The 25,754-nt window shown below is 52.3% G+C and overlaps 1 protein-coding gene across 1 annotated transcript; it reads left to right on the forward strand.

The window, feature by feature from the left end:
- On the forward strand, nucleotides 1-24,646 carry LOC308578042 (inositol polyphosphate 5-phosphatase OCRL-like; the record flags this gene model as incomplete). The annotated part of the gene is made up of 15 exons (XM_081178330.1): nucleotides 1-380; nucleotides 1,306-1,413; nucleotides 1,496-1,719; nucleotides 3,276-3,424; nucleotides 4,140-4,239; nucleotides 4,347-4,489; nucleotides 5,914-5,967; nucleotides 6,438-6,492; nucleotides 9,894-10,069; nucleotides 10,569-10,679; nucleotides 11,066-11,231; nucleotides 12,057-12,265; nucleotides 12,651-12,674; nucleotides 24,201-24,274; nucleotides 24,415-24,646. 15 exons carry the CDS (start codon nucleotides 1-3, stop codon nucleotides 24,644-24,646), a joined length of 2,205 nt encoding a protein of 734 aa, XP_081034456.1.
- Nucleotides 24,647-25,754: the final 1,108 nt, after the last annotated feature.

Below are 25,754 nucleotides of genomic sequence, written 5' to 3' on the forward strand. Positions count from 1 at the left end.
ATGCGCTTGTGTTCCCCTGACTTTGGGGACGCCTTGCAGGAGTCTCACCCGTCTCATGGCTATTCTTCTAGTGTGGACCAGTTCGACAAGCTCTCCCCCGAAAGCAGGTGCACCATCCAGAACATGCTGGCGCTGTACCTGAAGAAGAAAGCAAACACAGACCAGGAGGCAGGGACTTCTAGGGGAAGCGAGGCCTTCATGCGGGAAGCCTTGACTCCTCACGTGCTCCCCGGGATCAGCTTCGACCCCACCACCCAGTCTTCTGCTGGTGTCACTCTTCCCCCTGGCCCAGAACAGGAGGCTCCTTCCCAACACGCAGAATGCCTTGCACGTGATCCATGGGCCTGTGCTCACTGTGACATAGGCAGGGCCGGATTTATGTATAGGCTAAGCAGGCTGAAGCCTAGGGCCTCTAGATCTAGGGGGCCTCGCCAGCCTGCCCGCTCCCCAGCGCTGCAGACAGTCTTCCCTCTCTCCAAATTGCAAACCCAAGACTTCATGCAGGGCATTTCTCCCCCATTTCAAGGACATTTTGCTTCAAAAGGAAAGGTGGACTTGGAGAAGGCAAGCAAAATGTGAGGGAGATAGTGAAAGATACAGGAAATTGAATGCAGATTTCCAAAAAATAGCAAGGAGAGAAAAGAGGGCCTTCTTAAACGAGCAATGCAAAGAAATAGAGGAAAACAACAGAATGGGAAGAACCAGAGATCTGTTCAAGAAAACTGGAGCTATGAAAGGAACATTTCATACAAAGAGTACCATAATAAAGGACAAAGGTGGAAAGGACCTAACAGAAGCAGAAGACGTCAAGAAGAGGTGGCAGGAATACACAGAGGAATTATACCAGAAAGATATGGATGTCTCATACACCCCAGGTAGTGTGGCTGCTGACCTTGAGCCAGACATCCTGGAGAGTGAAGTCAAATGGGCCTTAGAAAGCACTGCTAATAACAAGGCCAGTGGAAGTGATGGTATTCCAGCTGAACTATTAAATTTTGTTAAAGATGATGCTGTTAAGGTGCTCCACGCAATATACCAGAAAGTTTGGAAAACTCAGCAGTGGCCAGAGGTTTGGAGAAGACCAGTCTACCTCCTTTAGAGGAAAAGGCCTTGAGGGGAGGACCTGTTGCCTCCACAATCCTTCCTAAACATGCATAAGCTGAGAGGCAATTGTCCGACAAATGTGGTGCTGTGGGGAGGCAGGAACATTTTCCTGCAGTTAAGTATTTTCTAAGTTCCTTTCCCGAAACGTCCCCAAACGGTTCTGAAGCCTCTCTAACCTCAGAAGTCTTTTCCTCTCTCCAGAATTCTGGGATTCGAGGATAACTTCATGGAGAAGGAAAGAAACCTGCAGAATCAGCAAATGAGTGCCTGCCGGGAGCCTCCACCCCCAACGCTGCCACCAAGCAGGCTGTAAGTTGCCTTAGAGGTGTACTGTGCCCTCCCGCCTCCTTGCTTTTAAGGACTACTTGAGTTCTGTTCTCATCTCCCTGAGGCGTATCCGTGACAAGGAGAGCATGAGCAAGAAGCAACCCCAAGTGACCCACACTATGCGCCAGCTCTTTGTGCCTTCCACACATACGCAGTCCGGACAGAGAGAGGGACTCATCAAGCACGTCCTCGCCAAGAGAGAGAAGGAATATGTCAACACCCAGAATTTCAGGTCAGATCATGCAAAAGTGCAAAGACCATGCAAAGGCCAGTGGAACCTGTATCAGAGTTGGGGCTGGAGAAAGCGACATCTACATGCCAGCTTTATTTCTGGGTGCCAGGCAAAGTCTCTCCTGTTCACTCAGGCCACATGGGTGGGTAATTGAAAGTATTAGTTGTGGTGGGCAATTTTCCTTGGTGCCACATACTGAACCATGGCTTCATATTATGAGCAGGATGGCAGCCTCTCCTCCAGGTTTGCACACCTCTCCCCACCCCAAGCCTATTGGGAAGCTTCCACTTGGATTTTAAATTAACCACAGTTTGGTGTGTCCAGATCCTATGGTGGTTCATTTTACCAGCTTTGTAAACCCACGATTGGAAGTTGGCTTGTTTCAATGAGCCATGGTTCAAATGAAGCAGTTTGTGCAGCTTCAGACATTGTGACAAGATGCAGTTAATCCAAAACTGAAGCAAAACCTTTGGAACTCCTCCTAAAAGCTGTGCTGGAGGACAGGGAGGTGTGACCCCCCCCCCAACACTTGGTGTGGGTCATCCTTATAATGCTAAGCTTACTACTTCAAACAAAGTTTTTGCTTTGGTTGTTTCCTCGTACTGTTAGTAGTAAGGTAAATGTAAAGGGTCCCCTGACCATTAGGTCCAGTCGTGGCCGACTCTGGGGTTGCGGCGCTCATCTCACTTTACTGGCTGAGGGAGCCGGCGTACAGTTTCCGGGTCATGTGGCCAGCATGACTAAGCCGCTTCTGGCGAACCAGAGCAGCACACGGAAACGCCGTTTACCTTCCCACCAGAGCGGTACCTATGTATCTACTTGCACTTTGATGTGCTTTCAAACTGCTAGGTTGGCAGGAGCAGGGACCGAGCAACGGGAGCTCACCCCGTCGCGGGGATTCGAACCGCCGACCTTGTGATCTGCAAGTCCTAGGCTCTGTGGTTTAACCCACAGTGCCACCCGTGTCCCACTGTTAGTTGTACCCAGTGGCCATTTGTTTTTCATGTCTGCTTTTATGATATGTTTATCAGTATGTGGTTAGCAGCTTCAGATCCTACTGTTTTACAGAGGCTGTTTAGCTTGCTCTTTTTACCCCTTTACTAGACAGGCTGTATTTCTGTGCTGTTTTCAGAGTGGGGAATGCCCATTCCTTCATGGCCAGCATGGAAACACAGAAGGCTAGCCATCTAGGAGGTTTGCAAAGAGGAGAAGGGTGTTACGGGGTAATCTTCTAGCAAACAAGCTTGGCACAGCAGATCTGAGAGGTGGTTTTCTGCTCCCGGAAAGCCAGCCTGGAAACCAGGTTGCCAGGTGAAGGAAGAATGGAGAGATCAACCAACTCACTTGCCTTCAAAGAATTTCTGGTTGCCTGTGGCTACTGGGATAGTGCTTAGATATCAGGCTGGCTGACACATCTTGAAAAATAGAAGGAAAAAGCTTTTTTTCTTTCATTAGCAAAGCTCCTTTGGGGCCCCGAATAGCTAAGCTGAGGAAGAAGTGGCTGGTCTTACTTGTTTGTTCTTGGTCCTGATCTTGCCTGCCCTTGCACACTCCTGTTGTCTTTGCATATTTAACCAGCACCTCTGTTCCAATTGGAGTCCTATTCCTGCAGTTCCACATCCTTCTCTTTGGCACTTGGGCATTCGGTTCCAGGAGCTGGACCTGAGCACAGAGGCTTTCTTCTACTTGGACTCGACAAAGGAGCAAGAGTGGCTGACAGCTGTGGAAAAGGCTTTGCGTTCCAAATCCAAGTACAAGAAAGTAAGCCCAACCCCACCCATTTCTTCAGCAGCCAGACAGCTGTCAGGAGCTGGAGTGAGGAGGAGGAGGAGGAGGAGGTCAGCAAGAAAAAACACCTGGTGTCAGTGGTGTTTTATTCAAAAGAAGCCAACGTTCTTTATTCAAAGAATCCCAAGCCGTGCAGGCCTCGTGATCACAGAAACCTTTCCCAACAGCTCTTGCCCCAGTGAGGTAGTTGTGAAGGCTGAAGGTTGCTACCCTCCCACCACTCTCTGAAGTCTCCTCCTCCCCCTGGTCCTTCCCAAGCAACCTGAGACTCTGACACCTTGCTTGTCTTTGCTCCCTCCTCTTAATTTCTCTGTGTTCTGGGAGACCAGCAGGGAGGGGAGCTGATCGCAGCAGGATGGGGAGACCCCCTGGCTTCTTCAGCAGCCTGCCTGATCTCTGCCTCTTGACCCCCGCCTCCAGCCTCCACTTCTGCCTCGGATTCTGGACTGCTGTTTGCCACAGAATCTTCCTGCCCTCCTGCCTCTTCAGTTTCCAACACCTCCTCTTGCTCACAGTCTGCTCCCTCTTCTCCCTCGGACGACCCCCCACCAGTTCCCTGGCTCTGAGCCTTCTTCCCTTGGGGGATCCCCAGTTGGTGCCACCTGCCACTCCTATCTGCATCCAGCCGGCCCAGGACAGCAAGCAATGAACAGAGCTGGTAGACATCCCAGTACCTTGCATCTTCTAGGTGCAGCTGGTGCTCATCTTTGTCAGGAAGGACCAGCTCAGCCGCATCAAGGAAGTGATGAGGGAGACAGTGGGCACAGGCATCATGGGGAAGATGGGGAGTAGACCCTGACAGCGGAATTCCCTACGTCTATCTTTCTGTCTGTCTATCTGTTTTTCTAATCTCTGCCAACCAGTTTCCCCCTCTTTCCTGCTTGCTCATTAACAGGCATCTTTGCTCCGCCCCTGCAGGGTAATAAGGGGTGTGTGGCTGTGAGGTTTGTCTGCAACAATACCAGCTTCTGCATGGTCAATTCCCACCTTGCTGCCCACGTGGAAGACTTTGAGCGCCGAAACCAGGATTACAAGGATGTAACTTGTTGGTCTCTGCTATCTGGAGAAGCAAACTGAGTCATGTTTCTGTAACTTTCCTGCCTGTGTGTAGCTCAGGGTAGGCAGCATTTGTTGTTGTTTAGTTGTTTAGTCGTGTCCGCCTCTTCGTGACCCCCTGGACCAGAGCACGCCAAGCACTTCTGTCTTCCACTGCCTCCCGCACTTTGCTCAAACTCATGCTGGTAGCTTCGAGAACACTGTCCCACCATCTCGTCCTCTGTCGTCCCCTTCTCCTTGTGCCCTCCATCTTTTCCAACATCAGAGTCTTTTCCAGGGAGTCTTCTCTTCTCATGAGGTGGCCAAAGTATTGGAGCCTCAGCTTCACAATCTGTCCTTCCAGTGAGCACTCAGGGCTGATTTCCTTCAGAATGGATAAGTTTGATCTTCTTGCAGTCCATGGGACTCTCAAGAGTCTCCTCCGGCACCAGAATTCAAAAGCATCAATTCTTCGGTGATCAGCCTTCTTTATGGCAGGCAGCATAGTGCTCTCCAAATGTTGATGGACCAAAATTCCCATAATTGCTAAGAACTGGCCTTGCTGACTGGGGCTCATGAGAGTTCCACTTCAGCAACACCAGGAGGGTGCAGTGTCGGCAATCCCTGCTGCTGCAGCTGCACCACTAAGGTTTCTACTAGAGCAGCCAGTAGAGAACAAGATAAACCGAGGGGCAGAGATGTATTAGATTAGATTATAACAAATGTGGGCAACTTCTCCAGTGATCGGGGTGGGAGTTGCAGTTTGTTAAGGGCAGTAACGCGAAAGCAGAGCGGCCATTTTGCATGGAGAAGGTTCCAGGCTCAGTCACCAGTGTGTGCAGCTAGGGCTGGGCATGATCTCTGCCTGAAAGCTGCTGCCAGTCCATGTAGTCTGTCCTGAGCTTGATGGGTCAATGGTCTGCCTCAATATAAGGTAGCTTCCTATGTTCCTGTGTACTACAGCAGGGTTTGTAGGGCCACAAGCGCCCTGCCCATGAATTCAAGAACCAGGGGAAATTCTAAAAGTCTTTGCTGAAAGGACAACAAAGCAGGGGCCAGGTGAACCTCTTTGGGAGATTATTCTGAAAGGTAGGGTGCCATGACTGAAAAGGCCCTGCCATACTTGAAAGAGCAGGAGTTCCCTGGGAAAGGGATTCTAGTCAGTGGAGAGGCAGTGCAAACATAAGTGGGCCTTCTTCTGGTACCCTTTTCCCAAACCTTGAAACACTCGAAAGGCCAAATGGGATGTTCTGAATTGGGCCTGGAAGCAGTTCAAGAGCCGGTCTAGTTCACAGAGCACTAGCCAAATATGATCATACTGCCCAATCCTAGTTATCAGTCTTACTACATATTGCAGGAAGTGGCAGCAGGCTGCCCCCCGCCCCCGTGAGCTAGCCTGTAGCTGTGGTTGCTTTCCTTTTTTCCAGCATTGTCATCTGATCACTAAAAATGAGCTTCAGAGACTTCTGACCTACGACCAGGTGAGAGACATCTTTGTGTTATATGTGGTGGTTTAGGATATTGCCCTGTTTATTTCCTTTGTCTGGGATACCCCAGCCTAGGCTAGAGAAACCACTTTCAGGCAGTTAGGAGCAAAGAACATAGGATGACTGCGACTTCTACAAATGCTTTTTAAGGTTGCAGGTTTGTGCAACCTGAATTAGAAGCAAGTCCCAATTAAGCTGGCGGGTTGCCTTGGAATAAGTAGGACTGCTCTGCAATTTCCCAGTTAGAGGGCTTTCCTAGCTCAGCACACGCTCCAGATGTTGTTGGACTCCCATCAGCCCCAGCATAACTGCTGTCCAGCAATATCTAAAGGTCTAAGGTTTCCTGCTCTAGGTTTTGCATTGATCTGGAAAATCTGCGTTGCTCACATGTTCTTATCAGCAGATACTTCCATTAAGTCCAGTTAAATTGCTGATGCTTTTTGTTTTACATTTTTCTCTCCAAGGTATGTGTGTTCATCATGTTGACGACCTTTCTCCCACTTGGCATAAGGATCGTTGGTATTTTGTGTTGAAACAGAGGCCTGATTGCTGCACCTTATGGTGGATTTAAACTCTGTGAGCGTAGTCATGCCTTAGCCCATTGAGAAGGATGCTGCAAGGAAGGCAAGGGGGGCAGCCTCAGACTTCCAACATATGCAAAACCATCAGAAAACATTAAAAACTTCCCTAAAGGCTGTATAGTTACTTATCTCCTTGACATCTGAGGGGAGGGTGTCCCACAGGGCAGGTGCCACTACTCAGAAGGCCCTCTGCCTGGTTCCTTGTGACTTCACTTCTCACAGTGAGGAAACCGCCAGAAGGCCCTCGGTGCTGGACCCTGATGCCTGGGCTGAACAATGGGCATGGAGACACTCTTTCAGGGCTGAGGCCATTTAGGGCTTTAAAGGTTGGCGCCAACACTGAGAATTGTGCTCAGAAACGTGCTGGGAGCCAACGTAGGATGCAAAAGGATGGTTTTGCAGTTGCTCATAGTGTCGGGGTGTATTCTGGTGGTTGTTAACAGTTTGTATGGATTATTGGTACATATAGCATTGCATATTGTAGGTATGGCTAACCTGTGTTCTGCCAGATGTTACTGAGCTGCAGTTCCTGTTGGCTCCAGCCATCATGGCCAGTAATCAGGGATGATGGGAATTGTAGTTCTGCACTGCAGCATTGTGAGGGCCACGTGTCTGCTGCTCCTGAGTTAGAGGATTTTCCTCTCGTGTGATGCAGCAAAGCAATTTAAGATGACATGGGGCAAAAATGCACAAGCATCCTGTACCTTTAATAAGTGTCCAGTTCATCTTTATTTATTGCATTAGCCGTGTGGCCATAGCATAATATACATTGAGATAACAACATAAAATAGGGGTGGGGAGGTAAAGGTAGATATCGTCCTGGGCGATTACTTTAACAAACAAACAAACAAACAAACAAACAAACAAAACAACTGTTGAGGCTGGAGGAGGACCGTTAAAGGGTCCTTCAGCTCCTCAGATATGTCCTAGTTTGATTGTCCTTGTACAATAAGGCTACTTGGGACTTCGTTCGGTTGTGCGGCGTATCGACTGCAGCTGTGGTGTTAAAGAAGACGCTGGTGCCGCTTTCCTCTTCATCACACTAAGCAGGAAGTTTGCTGTCATCTCGGTAATCCAACAATCAGAATCCTGCAGAAAGAGGGACACTATCCAAGGCTGGATTGGGAGATGAAGCTTATTCACTAGGGGGGTTAAAAACCGAGATCTTTCATCTGTCCAGTTGGGACAGAAGAGCATTACATGGTCCATAGTCTCCAGGGCCGTGTCATTACAAGAGCATGTTCTATTTGCAATGGGAACTCTGGAATAACGACCCGACAGAACTGCTGTAGGAAAACAGTTGAGACGGGCACAGGTAAAGGCCCTACGCTTAGCCTCCGAAGAAATTGTGAAGCAGTATAGAAGGATCCTTTCAGGGGGTGGAATAGCTAGGGCTAGGCCTGAACACGGTCCTCTTGCATAGGAAGCTGTGTTAGAAAAATCAAGTTGCTGTAGTTTCTTTTTAATTAGAGGTAGGGCCGCCGGGCTGATACACTCAAAGTTAAGGACAGTTTTACAGTTCAAATTGAGAAGAGAGCGGAATTTGAGGTTAATTGTAGTTTTCCAAGGAGAATTATGAATATCTCTTAGGATCAGATTGGAAAAACCACCTCTAATTCGAGCATCCGATGTTAGTAGGTGGAAGCTGTAGGAAATGGCTCGGCTCCATGCTCGTTTAACAATTGAGGACTGGGCGAACTCGAGTCGTAGGGCTGCACCTGAGACACATCTCGGGACGCCGGAAAGAGATCTCAGAAACATATGGAGTGGGCGATCCAAGTTACCTGATATTGCTGTAGTCCATACTTCGCATCCATATAATAATTTTGGGACAACTTTGGCATTAAATATTTGAATTGCTGCTGGAAGGTGTTTGCCGCCCTTCTGGTGGTAAAATCGGACAATGGCGTTAGAGGTCGTGGTTGCAGCAAGAAAAGCAGATTGTAGATGGGTGGTCCAGGAGAGATTATAAGTGGATATTACGCCTAGATATTTAAAGGCTTTTACCTTTTCTAAGTAGCCACCTGTGATCTTAAGCGGCTCCAATTTGAGTTTGCGGGAACGAGTGAAGTGGAGGACTTTCGATTTTTTATAATTAATATTAAGAGCTTCCGCCTTACAATAGGCGATAAATGCATTAACTGCATTTGCTAGGTCCGCAGCTGTTCTGGATAAGATGACGGCATCATCAGCATAGAAAAGGGAAGCAACGGGGTGGCCTGCTAAGTGAGGAGGGTACTTCGATGCTAGCTTCAAAGTGGAAATTGCATCGTGAAGATAGAGATTAAACAATAAAGGGGCCAAGAGACAACCTTGTCGGACGCCCTTGGGCGTTGGAAATGGAGTAGTGAGGGAGCCGTTTGGACCACTTCGGACGCGAGCTGTGGTGTTTGAATAAAGGGAAATAATTAGGGAGAGGAGGTGCGAATCAATTCCCAGATGGGCAAGTTTGGACCATAATCTCTGCCTAGGAATGGAATCAAAGGCGGCCTCCAGGTCCATGAAAGCGGCAAATAGGTGGCCTTGCCTTGGAGCAGTGTATTTACTGGCAAGGTGATAGAGAGTTAGACAGTGGTCCATGGTTGACGCTGACTTTTGGAAACCAATCTGTTCCAGCGGTAAAATGTTCCTCTCCTGGACCCATGAGAGAAGTTCCTCCAATAAAACAGTGGCAAATATTTTCCCCGGGATGGATAATAAACTGATGGGGCGATAGTTCCTAGGGATGTTTGGCTGGCCGCTTCTCTCCAGGAGTCGGGGATGTCTAGGGCGGAGGAGATAGCGGTGAATACAGGAGTCAGGTGTTCGCTCCACCAAAGAGGATCAGTCAGGAAAAGGTCCAACGGGACCATGTCTGGGCCGGGGGCCTTATTCCTTCGCATTGACATTATGATGTTGAAAATGCGAGTTGAGGTAAAGTTTATTGAGGAAGTGGGACTAAGAGAACAGGAACAGAGGTCCGACGGGGACTGAGGGAGATCTGTAAGAAGATTTGGAGAAGCAAAACTGGTTGAATAATAGGCAATCCATTCATCAGCGGAAATCTGGGTAGCTGGATTGAATGGTGCCGAAGGTCTAACTAAGCGCCAGAAGGAGCGGGAGTCATGCCTCTCTACAGCCGAAATTTAAACAGCAAAGCAATTTAAGATGACATGGGGCAAAATTGCACAAGCATCCTGTACCTTCTCCATGAGGCAAAATGCCTGCACACCTGCAAGGTCCGCCCCTTCAGAAGTTGGACTCCCAAGCCCCATCATCTCCAGCTGTTGACCATGGTCAAGATCACAGGCCGTGTGTGGAGCCCAAGTTTGACTGTGTGAGCCTTGTGTGTTGCCTCAGCCAGTCCAACAGTCGTGGTGTCTCTCCTGTCTCCTTGCAGTGGGAAGTGCCGTGTGCCAGCATGGTGTGAGCTAATCCTCTGGAGAGGAGGCAGCGTGAATCAGCTCAGCTACCGAAGCCACATGGAATTGAAAAGGAGCGACCACAAGCCCGTCAGCTCCCTCTTCCTCACAGGGGTAACACCTGCCCTGGCCAGGGCTATCGGCTATTCAGGGTTTTTAGTTGCCTGCTATGTGGCACCTCCTCGAATCTGGGCAGGCCCTGACCAACAACCAGGCCCCTTTCCACAGAGCTCCTCCTTGGCCAATGACTTCCGGTGCAAGGAGTGGGCAGGTTTTGGCTCTGTTAAATCCCTAGGCTTCCATTCTCCACTGTTCTGAGTACACGCTGCTCCTGCAGGCATGGCAGACCACATGGGCTGAACTGTATACCTTAACCGTTGGCTCCATTCATGCAATGGAACTTCTGTGGTACTTGGCTTGGAGCATTTGGCTTCAGCCCATTGGCTCTGGAAGTCACAGCCGCTGCCATCCTGGGGAAGCTCTCAGAGTTACAGTACTTGCCTCTTTCAGGGCTGGGAACAGGGGGGTGCATCAGGCCTTTCTGCTCTTAACTCATGCCCCCCCTTTAGTCCATAGCCCCAACAAATGTGCTCTGCCCCCCCCCCCCCGATAGGTGAAGGTTGTGGCTGACCGACGGTACCGGAAAGTGTTTGAGGATATTGTTCAGTTGATGGACAGGATGGAGAACGAATTCCTTCCCTCCCTGGAGGGAGGTAAAGACGAACAGGATCCTCTCCAACCCCTTAAAGAGGGTTTGCTGCAAAAAGACCAGGGGGGAAAGAAGCTGGGGATAGAACCTGGGACCTTTGCATGCAAGGCAGATGCCCTTCCACTGAGCGGCAGCCTCTTCCTCTTCCTCTTCCTCGCAGGCAAAGACTCCAGGGGTAGCCAGCGTGGTGCCCTCCAGATGCTGGACTACAACTCCCATCATCCCCAGCCAACATGGCCAGTGGCAAGTGCAGCAATATCTGGAGAGCCCCACGTGGACCTGTTGCATGTGCAGTCCCCTAAATGAGAGCCCGGGGCCAAGGACAAACTTCCCCCTGGAGCACGTTTCCTTGCCTCTGCTGAAGGCAAGCACTCTCTCCCCCCCCCCCTTTTGCTCTGCAGTTTCCGTTTGAGAATGTGAAGTTCCGGCAGCTGCAGAAGGAGAAGTTCCAGATCACAAACAACGGGCAGGTCACCCTCCACTTCTCCTTTATCCCCAAGCTCAGTGACAGCCAGTATTGGAAGCCATGGCTTCGCGCTGAGCCCTGCGAGGGATACTTGGAGCCCAGCGCGTCTCTCTCTGGAATCAGAGAACTGTAGAGTTGGAAAGGGACCCCAGGGCTCATCTAGGGAAGGCCTTGGTTTCCTTTTCATCCCCCCTTTTCTCCTCCTCTTCCCAACCCTCCTCCCTCAAACCTTGGGAGTTTGGTAGAGCAGGGGAGGCTTAACATTTGTGGGCTGCATTGCCCCATGCTCAAGCCTCCAAGGGCCACACGTCAAAGCAGCTGAGCCCAAAGTGTAAAAGTGTGCGTGACCAGCTTTAAACACACACACACAAATGAATTGAAGCCAAATAATGCTGGAGGGTCCCAAAACACCTTTTGGCATCGCAGGGAACCAGTGAGAGCAGTCCGTCCAAAAATTACTTTTTTAAAACAATGCATATTTTTATGTTGTGGAGGCGCAAAAATATCATGGGGAACATATAGAACTAGCCAAACTTTTAAAAACCCAATGAAATGTAAACTAAAAAAGAAAGGTACATTGGGGGCGCAAAAAGCCTTTCCCTTTTTATATTCTTTTGTTAGGACCACTTTCTCTCACCCCCCAGTATCCTGTCACCATCTTCTGTGCAGCTGCTGCTTTGGAGGACTAGAGAGGAAAGTGGGGTGGGGGTGGGAACTGAGTCGCTTCTTCTCCTAATTCTTGAAGTTAAGGTTTCCCCCATAGACCTGTGAGAACAGGATGCTGCACTACATGGGCCATTGGCCTGATCCAGCAGCCTCCTAGTGTGTCCTTCTGTTCAATTCTTCACTGTCTTCACTTTTAATTTACAGACAAGCCAACTTGGCTGTGCCAAAGAGTGTATCTACCTGACCTCCTCCCGTTTTAGGTGAGACGGGGGACATTTCCCTGGATGTGTACGTCAGCAAGGAAGACCAGACTGAGGCTATCTTTCTCCTTCACCTTGACCGTGGCAAGGACTATTTCCTCACCATCAGTGGGAGCTACCTACCAAGCTGCTTCGGGACCTCCTTGGAAGCCTTGTGCTGGATGAGGCAGCCGCTTGGCGAAGTTCCCGTCGCCAGGCTTATTGACCTGGTAGGGAAAGGGGTTGATTTACCTGGCAGGTTCATGTGCTGGATGTCTACCCTTCCCACTCTGCTTGCCTGCTTGAAAAACAGCTGCTCTTCCACTCAGCAATGTGGGGGCTGGGGGTCCTCCGCTGCATTCAGCTTCAGCTTCAGCTTCTGTAGCTGTGCATCCGCTTCCTGTGTGCTGTTCATGCCCTTTGTTTGCCTTGACTGAGTCATCCCAGGTTCTGGTCCTCCCACCTGCCCTTTCGCAGGGCCACTGAACCGTGTGCATTTCCCTGCCATCTGCCCAGATACTGTTCAGCCAACGGGCTGTTTCTTTCTCTTCTCAGGGCCTGTGCCATTAACACCCTTGGTTGTCTTTTGCTCTTGCCTTCCTCCTCTGATCTCAGGGAGAAGACAGCTTCCTAGAAAAGGTCACAGTTGGTTTGCTATCCTCTAGATGTTCTTGTAGCGGGCTCAAATCAGGTACAGGCAACGCCCTGTTTACACGAGGGTTGCGTTCCGAGGTTGCGTATATTGGGGACAGCATTGGGAAAGCCTGCAAACACCCTCTAAACTTCCGGAAGCCCTTTTGAAAGGCCTTTTGAAAACCAGCAGCCTCCCTGAAAAACTCCTTGCTCCAACTCTCCGCAGGCCTGAGAGGTCGGTGCCAAAGCTCCTGGGAGGGAGTCGAGATGCTGTTTCCATGCCGCTTTGCTGCTTTTGCGCTCTTGGGGGGGGGGCATTTTTGCCCCTTCAAGTGCCCCTTCCAGCTTTGCGGCAGTGTGCATGTGCCTCGAAGGCACGTAAATGGAGTTGCCCTTGTCAACGATCAGCAGCTGCTCCATGCAGTGGCAGCTGGTCCCTTAGGGCAAACCAGGCACTACCCCACCAACCTGACTTTCCTCTCAGGCAACCCGCGCCCGCCTGCCTTCTGACTCAAATCCAGTCCAGGTGGTGGCTCTAGCTCTCTGCTTTGGTCTCTTCCCTAGTCTCAACGTGGCCCTTGTAGAACTCGGCAGAGGAGAACGGAGACGAAACCAGAATTTGCCAGCACTGCTTGTCACTGATTTTGCGCTGCTTGACTCTGGGTCTGCTTGCGATTGGCAGCACGGGAGGCAGAAAGCCCAGTCTCATGATGCAGGCGCCAGCCCCCTCTGGCCCCAAGAGCCAGTTTTCTCCCCCGAGGATGTGGACAGGCTACTTGGACGCGTGAAACCAACCACCTGTCTCCTTGATCCTTGCCCATCCTGGCTAATAAAAGCAAGCCGGGAAGGGCTGGGCGATGGGCTCTGCGGGGTGGTGAATGCTTCCCTCTGTGAGGGAACATTCCCAGATCCGCTGAAAGAGGCGGTCATTAAACCGCTTCTTAAAAAACCATCTTTAGACCCGGCCAGTATGGCCAACTATCGCCCAGTCTCAAATCTTCCATTCTTGGGCAAGGTGATTGAGCGTGTGGTTGCTGAACAACTCCAGGCACGCCTGGAGGATGCAGATCATTTGGATCCCTTCCAATCGGGGTTCAGGCCTCATCATGGGACTGAAACTGCCTTGGTCGCACTGGTTGATGATCTCCGGCGAGCTAGGGACAAAGGTGAGAGTTGTTTCCTAGTTCTGCTGGATCTCTCAGCGGCCTTTGATACAATCGACCATAACATCCTTCTGGACCGTCTAGAGGGGTTGGGAGCTGGGGGCACTGTTATACAGTGGTTTTGCTCCTTCCTCCTGGGCCTTGTTCAGAAAGTGGTGGGGGGGGATGAGTGTTCAGACCCCTGGGCCCTCACTTGTGGGGTGCCTCAGGGTTCCGTCCTCTCCCCCATGCTTTTAAACATCTATATGAAGCTGCTGGGAGAGATCATCAGGGGGTTTGGACTGGGTGTCCATCAATATGCGGATGATACCCAGCTCTACCTTTCTTTCAAATCAGAACCAGTGAAGGCGGTGAAGGTCCTGTGTGAGTGCCTGGAGGCGGTTGGAGGATGGATGGCGGCTAATGGATTGAAGTTGAATCCTGACAAGACAGAAGTACTGTTTTTGGGGGACAGGGGGCGGGCTGGTGTGGAGGACTCCCTGGTCCTGAATAGGGTAACTGTGCCCCTGAAGGACCAGGTGCATAGCCTGGGAGTTATTTTGGACTCACAGCTGTCCATGGAGGTGCAGGTCAATTCTGTATCCAGGGCAGCTGTCTACCAACTCCACCTGGTACACAGGCTGAGACCCTCCCTGCCCGCAGACTGTCTGGCCAGAGTGGTGCATGCTCTAGTTATCTCCCGCTTGGACTACTGCAATGCGCTCTACGTGGGGCTACCTTTGAAGGTGACTCGGAAACTACAGCTAATCCAGAATGCGGCAGCTAGACTGGTGACTGGGGGCGGCCGCTGAGACCACATAACACCGGTCTTGAAAGACCTACATTGGCTCCCAGTACGTTTCCGAGCACAATTCAAAGTGCTGGTGTTGACCTTTAAAGCCCTAAACGGCTTCGGCCCAGTATACCTGAAGGAGCGTCTCCACCCCCATCGTTCTGCCCGGACACTGAGGTCCAGCGCCGAGGGCCTTCTGGCGGTTCCCTCATTGCGAGAAGCAAAGCTACAGGGAACCAGGCAGAGGGCCTTTTCGGTGGTGGCGCCCGCCCTGTGGAATGCCCTCCCATCGGATGTCAAGGTGATGGACAACTATCTGACATTCAGAAGACATCTTAAGGCGGCCCTATTCAGGGAAGCTTTTAATGTATGATATTTTAGTGTTTTTTGGTTTCTGTGGAAGCCGCCCAGAGTGGCTGGGGAAACCCAGCCAGATGGGCGGGGTACAAATAATAAATTATTATTATTATTATTGTTGTTGTTGTTGTTGTTGTTGTTGTTGTTGTTGTTGTTGTTGTTGTTGTCTCTGTGCGCAGCAACTGCTGCACAGGCTATGCCACTCTGGCTTACTCTTACCACCTGAGCACTGGCATTTGGGAAGCGGTAGTGGCTGCTTTGGGGTGGCTCAGGGAAATGTCACTCCTCTCAAAATCAGATCTACTTGGGTGTATTATCCTAGCCACAAGGAGACAGTGGTGACTATCAATTTGGACAGCTGTAGACATTTAGAATCATGGAGGATATGTTTATCAGTGGCTACCGGTCAGGGCTATTTCTTGCCACTATTATCACAAACCACATGCTTTTGATTACCAGTTTCTGGGGAACATTATGGACAGAGTGCTCTTGTCCCCGTGTCCCTATCGACTCCCAAGGGCATGTGGTTGGCCATTGTGGGAACAAAATGCACAGCTGTCAAGTGTCCCTTGTTTGAAGGGACAGTCCCTTATTCCAGCGCCATGTCCCGCTGCTGTCCCTTATTGATGGATGTCCCTCAAATGTCCATTAAATGATGTCCCTTAAATTTCAAAGGAAGCAGCTCCTCTCCCTCCCTCCCTGCCGGCCAGGGAGGAGGGAGGCTCCAACTGTGTTGCTTGGCTGTGTTGCTCACCCAATAAGAAGTCTAAGAACGACTGGGGGTGGAGCTTGCATGCCTTGTGTGTGGCTAGTTAATGCAAGCTGAGGGGGGTTTTGAATGCTGGACGCCATTTTGTTGCACGTGCTGCTGCAAACTTTGCAGTGCAAAGCCAGGCTGGGGAGCCATCTTATGTTGAGGCTGCATAGGCCTTGTGGTGCATGTGATTCAGATTCTATTCAGTTGAACCTCTGGTTACAAAGTTGGTTGGACAGTGTTCTCAAAGCTACCCAGCATGAGTTTGACCAGACTGCAGGAGGACAGGAAGACTGGAGTGCCTGGAACAGGTGAGGCTGCTGGTCCCTTATTTTAAAGACTGCTGGTCCCTTATTTTCAAATCTGTAAGTTGACAGCTATGACAAAATGCTGATCTAACCCAGCAAGGCTCCTGTGTTCTTTAGCATGCACCAGCTACTCTTGCACTAAGACTCTGATACAGCATGTGTCATTCCCCACACCAATACTCTCTCTCTCTCTCTCTCTCTCTCTCTCTCTCTCTCTCTCTCTCGACAGGGGCGGGGAGTATTGGCGGGGGGGGGAGGGGGGATGAACTGGGTCCTAATCAACAGCTGCCCTGGGGATGAGGGGATCAAATTCTCTCTCTCTCTCTCTCTCAAGACAGAGGCGGGGAGTATTTGCGGGCTGGGTGGGGTGGGGAGGGGGGATGAACTGGGTCCTAATCAACAGCTGCCCTGGGGATGAGGGGATCAAATTCTCCATCCTTGCCAACTCCTTTTAGTGATGGGCTGCTTGCCACTGCTGTGCTCCTAAAGCTCTCTTGCTCCCCCGCTCCTCTCTTTCTCTTGAATGTGGTAGCTTGAGATAGAACTAACCACCCTGAACATTTCTGGAGAGGAAGATGGGAAGGAGGCAGGAGGCATGGATCACCAGCTGCTGTGTGCTGCATTGCCCAGACAAAGTCGTGGGCTGGGGCTCCAGCTGTTGCTCAGTTTCTACCACTGCCTCTGCAATGTGCTCTAGACAAGGGGTGGTGAACATGTGAGCCCATCAACCTATGAAGGCCCGTCCATGTTCTGTTGCTGTTTTTCTTACTTATTTCCTGCCCTTCACCCTAAGGTCCCAGGGCAGGTTCCAACAATTTAAATAAAATGTTAGAAGAAGAGAAGTTTGGATTTGATATCCCGCTTTATCACTACCCGAAGGAGTCTCAAAGCGGCTAACATTCTCCTTTACCTTCCTCCCCAACAAACACTCTGTGAGGCGAATGGGGCTGAGAGACTTCAGAGAAGTGTGACTAGCCCAAGGTCACCCAGCAGCTGCATGTGGAGGTGCGGAGACGCGAACCCGGTTCCCCAGATTACGAGACTACCGCTCTTAACCACTACACCACACTGGCTCTCTAGCCAAACCCCATGTCCACAGCTGCATATTTAGGAAGCTTTTGGGTGAACTACGAGCTGCATATTAATAGGGGGAGAGGGAGCTTGGATTTGGGGTGCGAGCAATTTGTTTTTTGTTTTCCCCCTTGAGATGCTTGCTGTGGCTAGGGCCGGGCGATACGTCAATATAGATATATGTCAGGGGTTCAGGAGCAGAGGCAAGGGCAAGGGAGGAAACAGAGAGCGAGGGGGAGGAAGCAGAAGAAAAGATGAGTGATGACGACGACCCGAGATCTCCGAGTCTTTCCAGTGAATCAGAAGATTCACAGAAAGGAGCACCAGTGGCCAGGGCAAGGGGGGAGACTAGGGGGACACCCCAGGGAGATAGAGCCAGAGGGGACTCAGAGGAGAGCAGTTGGAAATCGGGACCAGCGTCACCGCCAGAGAGTAGGGAAGAGGAAGGGAGCCAGGGATCAAGCGCTGGCAGCTCACAACAGGGGGGAGGGCATGAGTCAGGAGTGGCCACACCTCCATCGGGGAGCGAAGAGACGGTTAGACGGAAGGTGGAAGGTTGGGCGCGCACGCCAAGTTCAAATGCACAGGAAGGTGGCGCAGTAGGCAGCCCGGAGAGGGAGCCAGGTCCTAAAGCCCGGCGCAAGGAGATAGGAGGGTCCGGGGGGTCCGCGTCAGAGGAATCCCGGAAGGAAGAGACCCCTGGGGGCAGAGGGACCCAGAGAAGAACAGTCAGGCGGAAAAGGTGGAGCAGGGATAGGATATTAAATTGGTGCACAAGGGGCGGAGATTCAGACGAAGCTTCGCCGATCTAAGCATAAGACGTAGAGTTGCACGCAGCAGCTTGAGAATGGAAACTGTAACTCAATAAAGACTTTTAATGAATGATCGCTGGCTAGCGTGATCCTCTGTGAGCTAGGATCTGGAAGCAACCCTGACAGTAAGCTTCGTCTCCATAAATTGTGGGCATCCACGGCCTCGCGGAGAGGAGAGAAAGCGGGTGCCTACTAACGAGCTCACGAACGGCAGACAATATGACGGCCGAACAGCAAATAGCAGAACTCAGAGAAGCAGTATCACGACTGAATGCCGAGGCTCTGGCATCCAGGAAGAGAGAGGAGGACGCAGCTGCCGCCTACAGGGATCTCCAGGTCAGGTTGGAAGTGCTTACGAAGCAAGGGCAACAGACACCCAAACCGGAGGGGATTGGGTTGGGGAGACGCGCAGGCGGTCTGGTCTCTCACTTTGATGGGAATTTGCAACAGTACCCCAACTTTAGAGCAGATGTAATGTGTGCACTGCAACTGCTGCACAAAGACTTTAGAGATGAAGAAGAGAAGGTGGGGTTCATCATGTCACATTTGCATGGAGATGCTAAAGCATGGCTGCGCAATTTGTGGAGAGATAAGGATCCTGCGCTCCAAAATGCGGATGCCTTTATTAAAGCAATGGATGGGTGTTTTTTATCAAGCATTGACGTGGATCTTGCCCGGAAGGAGGTGCATGGACTAAAGCAAGGGAGAGCCAGCGTAAGGCAGTACCATGCCCGCTTTTTCGCTTTGGTCAGTGCCCTGGAATGGGACAGAGATTCGGCCCCTGTAAGAGACCTGTTTTGGGAGGGATTGCACAGTTCGGTTAAAGATGAAATTGCGAGGGGGGAGAGACCCCGGACCACGCAGGAGATTGTTCAGAGGGCGCTGGCGGTGGGGGTGCGGCTGGAAGAACGTCCGTGGAGCAGGGACGAAGGGCGTGGAGGGCGCGAACCAGCCAGGGGCTCCTCCTTCCTTCCCAGAGAAGCAGCGCGTGCGCAATCCACGCCTCCGCCCGGAGGAGGGGCGGAACCTATGGAGGTGGGAGGTGCAAGGGCTCAGTCAGCAGCCAGAGCCCTAGCACCGGCAGCAGTGAAAGCGAAGCCTCCTAGAGGGAACAGGAAGTGTTACATCTGTGAGGAGCCAGGGCATATGGCGAAAGAGTGTCCCCGGAGGCTCCACAAGCACACTGCAGCCTCAGCAATGGTAACTGCAGCAACGCAGCAAGGAGAACCACAGCAGGGAAACGACGCAGTCTGGCTGGAGGAAGAGGCACTGGGGCCCAGCCAGACGTCTCAGTGAAGCAGTCCCCAGAGATTTTACAGCCCATGGACCCCCTCCCGCCCAAACCAGTAGTAAGGCTCACCGCGTCTCTCCAGCTGCCCAATGGGATCACCCTAGACGTGCCAATCACCATCGACTCGGGAAGCAATGCGGACTTTATAGGGCAGGACTTTGTCGACAGGCACGCTATACAGTTACTGCCTGCCACGCTGCCCCTGCAGGTTGTCACAGTGGATGGCAGGGAGCTGCTGGGGGGGCAAGTGGTGAAGCAAACGCCACCAATGGTGATGCGACTTGGGAATCACAGGGAAGTCATCAGCTTCAACGTCACTCAACTGTCGGACACGCCCATTGTATTGGGCATGAGTTGGCTGGACAAGCACAGCCCGACGCTGGCTTGGTACCAGAGGCAGCTAACCTTCGGCTCTTCCTTTTGCGCTGAACACTGCATCGTGCCCCGGCAGGACGGGGAGGAGGAGGAGTCACAGCTGCAGCTCGGCACGCTGCAAGCGGTTCCCCACAAGTACGCAGAATTTTTGGAGGTGTTCTGCGAGAAGGAGGCAGACAGGCTACCCCCCCCACAGACCATATGACTGCAAAATTGACCTGCTGCCGGGGGCGGCGCTGCCCAAAGGGAAGCTGTATTCCATGTCTGAGGACGAACTGCAGGACCTCAAGGAGTTCATAGATCATAATTTGGAGCGCGGTTTCATCCGAGAGTCCAAGGCAGCGGGGGGCAGTCCGGTATTCTTTGTTAAGAAGCGAGACACGCCCCAGAAAAGACTCGTAGTGGACTACCGCATTTTGAACAGTGTGACCAAGCCATCGGACTTCCCCATGCCCCGAATCGACGACCTCCTCGCAAAGGTACGCAAGGGCAGCGTGTTCACCAAGTTGGACCTGCGAGGGGCGTACAACCTCATTCGCATGCGGGAAGGAGATGAGTGGAAGACAGCCATGTTCACGCCCCTGGGCACCTACGAATATAGAGTTATGCCTTTTGGATTGCAAAATGGCTCCCACGTTTTTCAAGCTTTCATGCATCACGTGTTGGCGGGGCTCCTCTACAAGACGTGCGTCTGTTTCTTCGATGACATCCTGATCTTTTCGGAATCGCAGCAGGAGCATGACGAACACGTCAGGGAAGTGCTGAGCAGGCTACAGCAGCATAGGCTTTATGCCAAGCTAGAGAAGTGCCAATTCGACGTAACGGAGGTGGATTTCCTGGGCTACAAGTTGTCTGACAAGGGACTCGCCATGGACAGCGCCAAGGTTCGAGCGGTGTTGGATTGGAAAAGCCCACGCAACCGGAAGGAGGTCCAACGGTTTGTCGGCTTCGCGAACTTCTATCGCAAGTTTATCAAAGGCTTTGCTATGCAGACAGCGGCCATCACGGACACGCTCAGCTCCAAGAAAAAGAAGTTCATCTGGACAGCGCAGGCAGAGCAGTCATTTCAGGCACTCAAGCGTCTCTTCGCGTCGGAAGAACAGCTGCTTCATGTCAACCCCAGCAGGCCAATGAGGGTTGAAACAGACGCCTCAGACAGAGCCGTTGGAGCAGTCCTGCTGCAGAAGGACCCGCAGGGGGTTTGGAGGCCGGGAGCGTTTTACTCCAGGAAGCTCAGCAAGTCCGAACAGAACTACACCATTTGGGACAGGGAGTTGCTGGCCATTCATGCAGCATTCAAAGCATGGAGGCACTTCCTGATCGGAGCCAAGCACACGGTGCAGGTCTGCACAGACCACAAGAATCTGGAGCACTGGGGCACGGCACAGTTCCTGAACCAGAGGCAAATACGTTGGGCTGAGTTCTTTGCGAACTTCGACTTCCGAATAGAGTATGTCCCGGGGGACACCAACATCATGGCGGATGCTCTCTCCCGTAAGCCACAGTATCTGGAGGAGGCGACGCCAGCGGCCGCCATGCACATCTTCGCACCGACAGTGTGGGCGTGCGCTGCGGCGACAGTTGACCTGGAGGCGGTGCGACGAGCGTTGCAGGATGACTCCTTCGCACAAGCAAAAATGGCAGAGGTGCACAGGGGCACGGCGGCGACCGACGAGTTCCGACTGCGAGATGGATTGCTCCTCCATAAAGGGGCCATCTACGTGCCGGGAGACGAACTTCGCGCCAAGGTACTGCAGCAGCTGCACGACGCGCCCACGGCCGGGCACTTTGGCAAGGAGAAGACGGTGGAATTAGTCGCCAGAGACTTCTGGTGGCCCGGAATGAGAGGGGAAGTCGCGGACTACGTGGCGAGGTGTGACACCTGCCAGAGGGCCAAACCAGTACACAGACCGCCGGCCGGACTGCTGGAACCGCTGCAAACTCCGTGCGAACCATGGGAGAGAGTGGCCCTGGACTTTGTCACGGATCTGCCCAGCTCGAGGGGCAAGACGGCTGTGCTGGTGGTGGTCGACTTGTTCTCCAAGATGGCACATTTCATTCCATGTGCGAAGGTGGCCACGGCGGAACAAACCGCCAAACTGTTCATAGACCACGTGTTCAAGGTTCACGGTCTGCCGCGGTCTATTCTGTCCGACCGAGGGCGACAGTTCATCTCGAACTTCTGGCAAAAGCTGATGGGCTTCCTGAACGTCAAGATCAACCTGGCGTCGGCGAGACACCCGCAGACCAACGGGCAAGCGGAGCGGGCCAATGCCGTCATGCAGCAGTACCTGAGATGTTATGCGAATCAACAGCCTGCGACATGGGTGGATTACCTGCCTCTCGCCGAGTTCGCCTACAACAACACGAAGCACGTGTCCACGGGGGTCACGCCGTTCTTCGCCAACAACGGGAGGCACCCGAGAACCTTCCCGGGACTAGCAAGAATGGTGGAGGGGGAGCCGCAGACAGCAGATGCGTTCGCGTCGGAGTTGCAGGAGGTCCACGATCAGCTGCGGCGGCACCTGGAGCTGGCCAAACACGCATACAAGGTGCAGGCGGACAAGCACAGAAGGGTTGGCGAAGAGATCCATGTCGGGGACTGGGTCTGGTTAGCAGCCCACGCAGTGCCGACCAGGTCGTTGGCCAAGAAGAAACTAGGGCATAAGCAACTGGGGCCCTACCAAGTCGAAGAGCAGGTCAACCCGGTGGCTTTCAGGCTGGCGCTTCCGGAGGGTTCCAGAATGCATCCGGTGTTCCACAGATCGGTGCTCACTCCCTACAAGGCACCGCACAGGTTTCAGGAACCCGGAACGGCGCCGAGTCCACTCAGAGAAAGAACCGGGCACGCGGGAGTGGCACAGGAGGAGCGCATCAACAAAGTCACGGAGATTTTGGACTCCAGGTGGGGGGAAGAGGGAGTAGAATACCTTCTCGCCAAGGAGGGCACCCCGGCCAGTGCGAACAGCTGGGTGCCGGGCTACGCCTTGGACGAACCTCTGCTCAAGGACGAGTTTCATGCCCTCTTCCCACATAGACCAATGCCAGCAGACCTTTTCGACGACTGGCTTTTCACTCCCACACTTTCTGCAAGCACGTTCCGGGGGTTCGACTCGGACGAGGACCCGATACGAGATGCCCGTTCCCCGGAGGGGTCGCCCTCGGGATCTGCCTCGGAACCCTCGTATTGGTGGGACGATAGACCAGAGGAGCAGTGGCGCAAGAGGTGGCTGGAAGGTCCCGGACGAGCAACGCCGCCAGGAGGCAGTGAGGGAGAGACGGACATGGACGTTTTCGGGGACGACCTTGGCTTCGAGCACGGCGGCACAGAGATGGACGCGGAGGTGACCGTCGTCGACGAGAGCAGGGAGGAAGAACCGGGAGACTTCAAATGGAGGCCCACCACGGGAAGCGAACGGTATCCGACGTTCGTCCCTCTGCCGCAGCAGCACCCAGCTCCCGCACCGGAAGGAGGGGAGGGGGGAACGGGGGGCTTCGAGGGGGGGATGGATGTCAGGGGTTCAGGAGCAGAGGCAAGGGCAAGGGAGGAAACAGAGAGCGAGGGGGAGGAAGCAGAAGAAAAGATGAGTGATGACGACGACCCGAGATCTCCGAGTCTTTCCAGTGAATCAGAAGATTCACAGAAAGGAGCACCAGTGGCCAGGGCAAGGGGGGAGACTAGGGGGACACCCCAGGGAGATAGAGCCAGAGGGGACTCAGAGGAGAGCAGTTGGAAATCGGGACCAGCGTCACCGCCAGAGAGTAGGGAAGAGGAAGGGAGCCAGGGATCAAGCGCTGGCAGCTCACAACAGGGGGGAGGGCATGAGTCAGGAGTGGCCACACCTCCATCGGGGAGCGAAGAGACGGTTAGACGGAAGGTGGAAGGTTGGGCGCGCGCGCCAAGTTCAAATGCACAGGAAGGTGGCGCAGTAGGCAGCCCGGAGAGGGAGCCAGGTCCTAAAGCCCGGCGCAAGGAGATAGGAGGGTCCGGGGGGTCCGCGTCAGAGGAATCCCGGAAGGAAGAGACCCCTGGGGGCAGAGGGACCCAGAGAAGAACAGTCAGGCGGAAAAGGTGGAGCAGGGATAGGATATTAAATTGGTGCACAAGGGGCGGAGATTCAGACGAAGCTTCGCCGATCTAAGCATAAGACGTAGAGTTGCACGCAGCAGCTTGAGAATGGAAACTGTAACTCAATAAAGACTTTTAATGAATGATCGCTGGCTAGCGTGATCCTCTGTGAGCTAGGATCTGGAAGCAACCCTGACAATATATTTTCAAATCAGCTTGAAGTCTAGATAGTGAGACTGGTTTCATAATTTCTGACCTGGCAATATATTGCGAATCATGATGTGTGTGTGTACTATGCAAAAAACACCATGTGGGGGGAAACTGTGAAGCCAGACAATGCCTCTACATGGCTCCATCTTATTTCAGACATCGTGCTATATTGGTGTATTGCAATGTTTAGCTAGTGATATATCACCGTGTTGAAAGCCAGCTATCGCCCAGCCCTAGTTGTGGCCTCAGAGGGCAAGACTTGTCCACCCAGCTGGAGCAAGGAAAGAATGCATACAGGCACACATTCTGTCAGGCTCTCATGCCAGTCCCCCTTGTCATTGGACCTCCAGGAGAAGCAATTTCTGGATATCGTACCCCAGGATGGTGATGACTCCACTGAGCGGCCAAGGAGATCTGGCTTTTGGTGGACCACCTCTTCAAAAAGGCGGGATACAATTCTCAGCCCTTGTGCCAGCTCTCTTGGTGATGGGCTTCTCTCCATTGTGGCATTCCTCGACCTCACATTATGCACCCCAGGGCTGGATTGTTCTGCATGCTATCCAGGATGTACCTCATCCCTTCCGAACGCATGGGTGATACTCTGCTTCAGGAGGACCTCTTCCAGATCCCGGGCACGCAGGACGAACTGCAGGAGAGAATTGAGTGCCTGGACACCAGCATTCCCGAGACGATCCGTATCCTCTTTGGGGGACATTGTTGGGGAGCAGGGCTGCTTGGTGGTTTTCTTTCGCTCTTGGCTGGAGTGGACCTCACTTTTATATACCTGGTGGCTTAGGTTCCTAGGCCACCCCATCCTTAAGGCTCTGGGACACAGCACAATGAAATGCCCACAGTCAAGTCCAGTCATGCATCCAAACAGCTTCACAGCTTTAACCCCCATTTGAAAACATCAGCCTGGCTAGATAGAGCAGAGGTGGGGAATCTTGACAGGCCCGCAGGCCCCACATCTAGCATCATACGTGGTGTCAGGTGTGGAGACATGGCTGCAAAGGAGCTTCAAGGGTGCGTTCAATTGTTCTTTGGCAAGCAGGGTTTCTTGACCGCACTTTTGGAGTTGACCACTAGTATTTGCTGTTTGGATTGAAACCATGCCTGCAGAAGGACATTTCCTCTGCAGATCAGCTTTGCAGGCAGCTTCGTCAAGAGGGGAGGTGTGGGATCATTACAGTGGGGTGGCTCAGTTGGTAGAGCGTGACACTCTTAATCTCAGGGCTGCGGGTTCAAAATGTGGGGTAATAAGCAAAGGATTTTAGGTATACTAAAAACAACAAGACCGCCCATAAAATGTATGCTATTGCCATGCCAAAATGAGAGGAAATTAGTTGGAGGGAGGCAAGGACCCCTGATTGGGAATAAGGGAACTAGATGGTCCTCGGTGTCCCTTCCAACTCCACAATTCTATGATCCTGTGTCTTAAAGACAAATCTTGAGGCAGAGTGTGTGTGCGTTTCTGTTTGAACTTTCCCAGCCTTTGCTTTATTCTGATTTGCGCTTGCGTCCCTACTCCCCACGTGTAGAATTGCTATACCTTTGGATTTTCCTGGACATTCAAGCGTTTCCCGCATGGACACTTTTTTCCCACGGCCAAATCCCGGCGGATGGCAACCCTACCCACTTGTGCCAGATTGCCTGGCATACATTACAAGCATCTAGTCACATAGATTCTCCAGAATCCCGGGGCTAGCCGACCTGACGGGAAGAGTCCGCGACCAGGAAGAGGAGGAGTACCAGGAAGAATGGACAAAATTCAAAGATTATTTAGCTGAATATGTCAAGATAACCTAACTGGAAAAGCTTGCAAAGATGAGATAGGCTTAGGATTTAAATATGTAAGGATAGGAATTAAGATGTTTCAAGCTAGATTAGAAAGAATGAAAGATGTG

The sequence above is a fragment of the Podarcis bocagei genome (genome assembly GCF_964188305.1).
Source record: "Podarcis bocagei genome assembly, chromosome: W".
Taxonomy (NCBI): domain Eukaryota; kingdom Metazoa; phylum Chordata; class Lepidosauria; order Squamata; family Lacertidae; genus Podarcis; species Podarcis bocagei.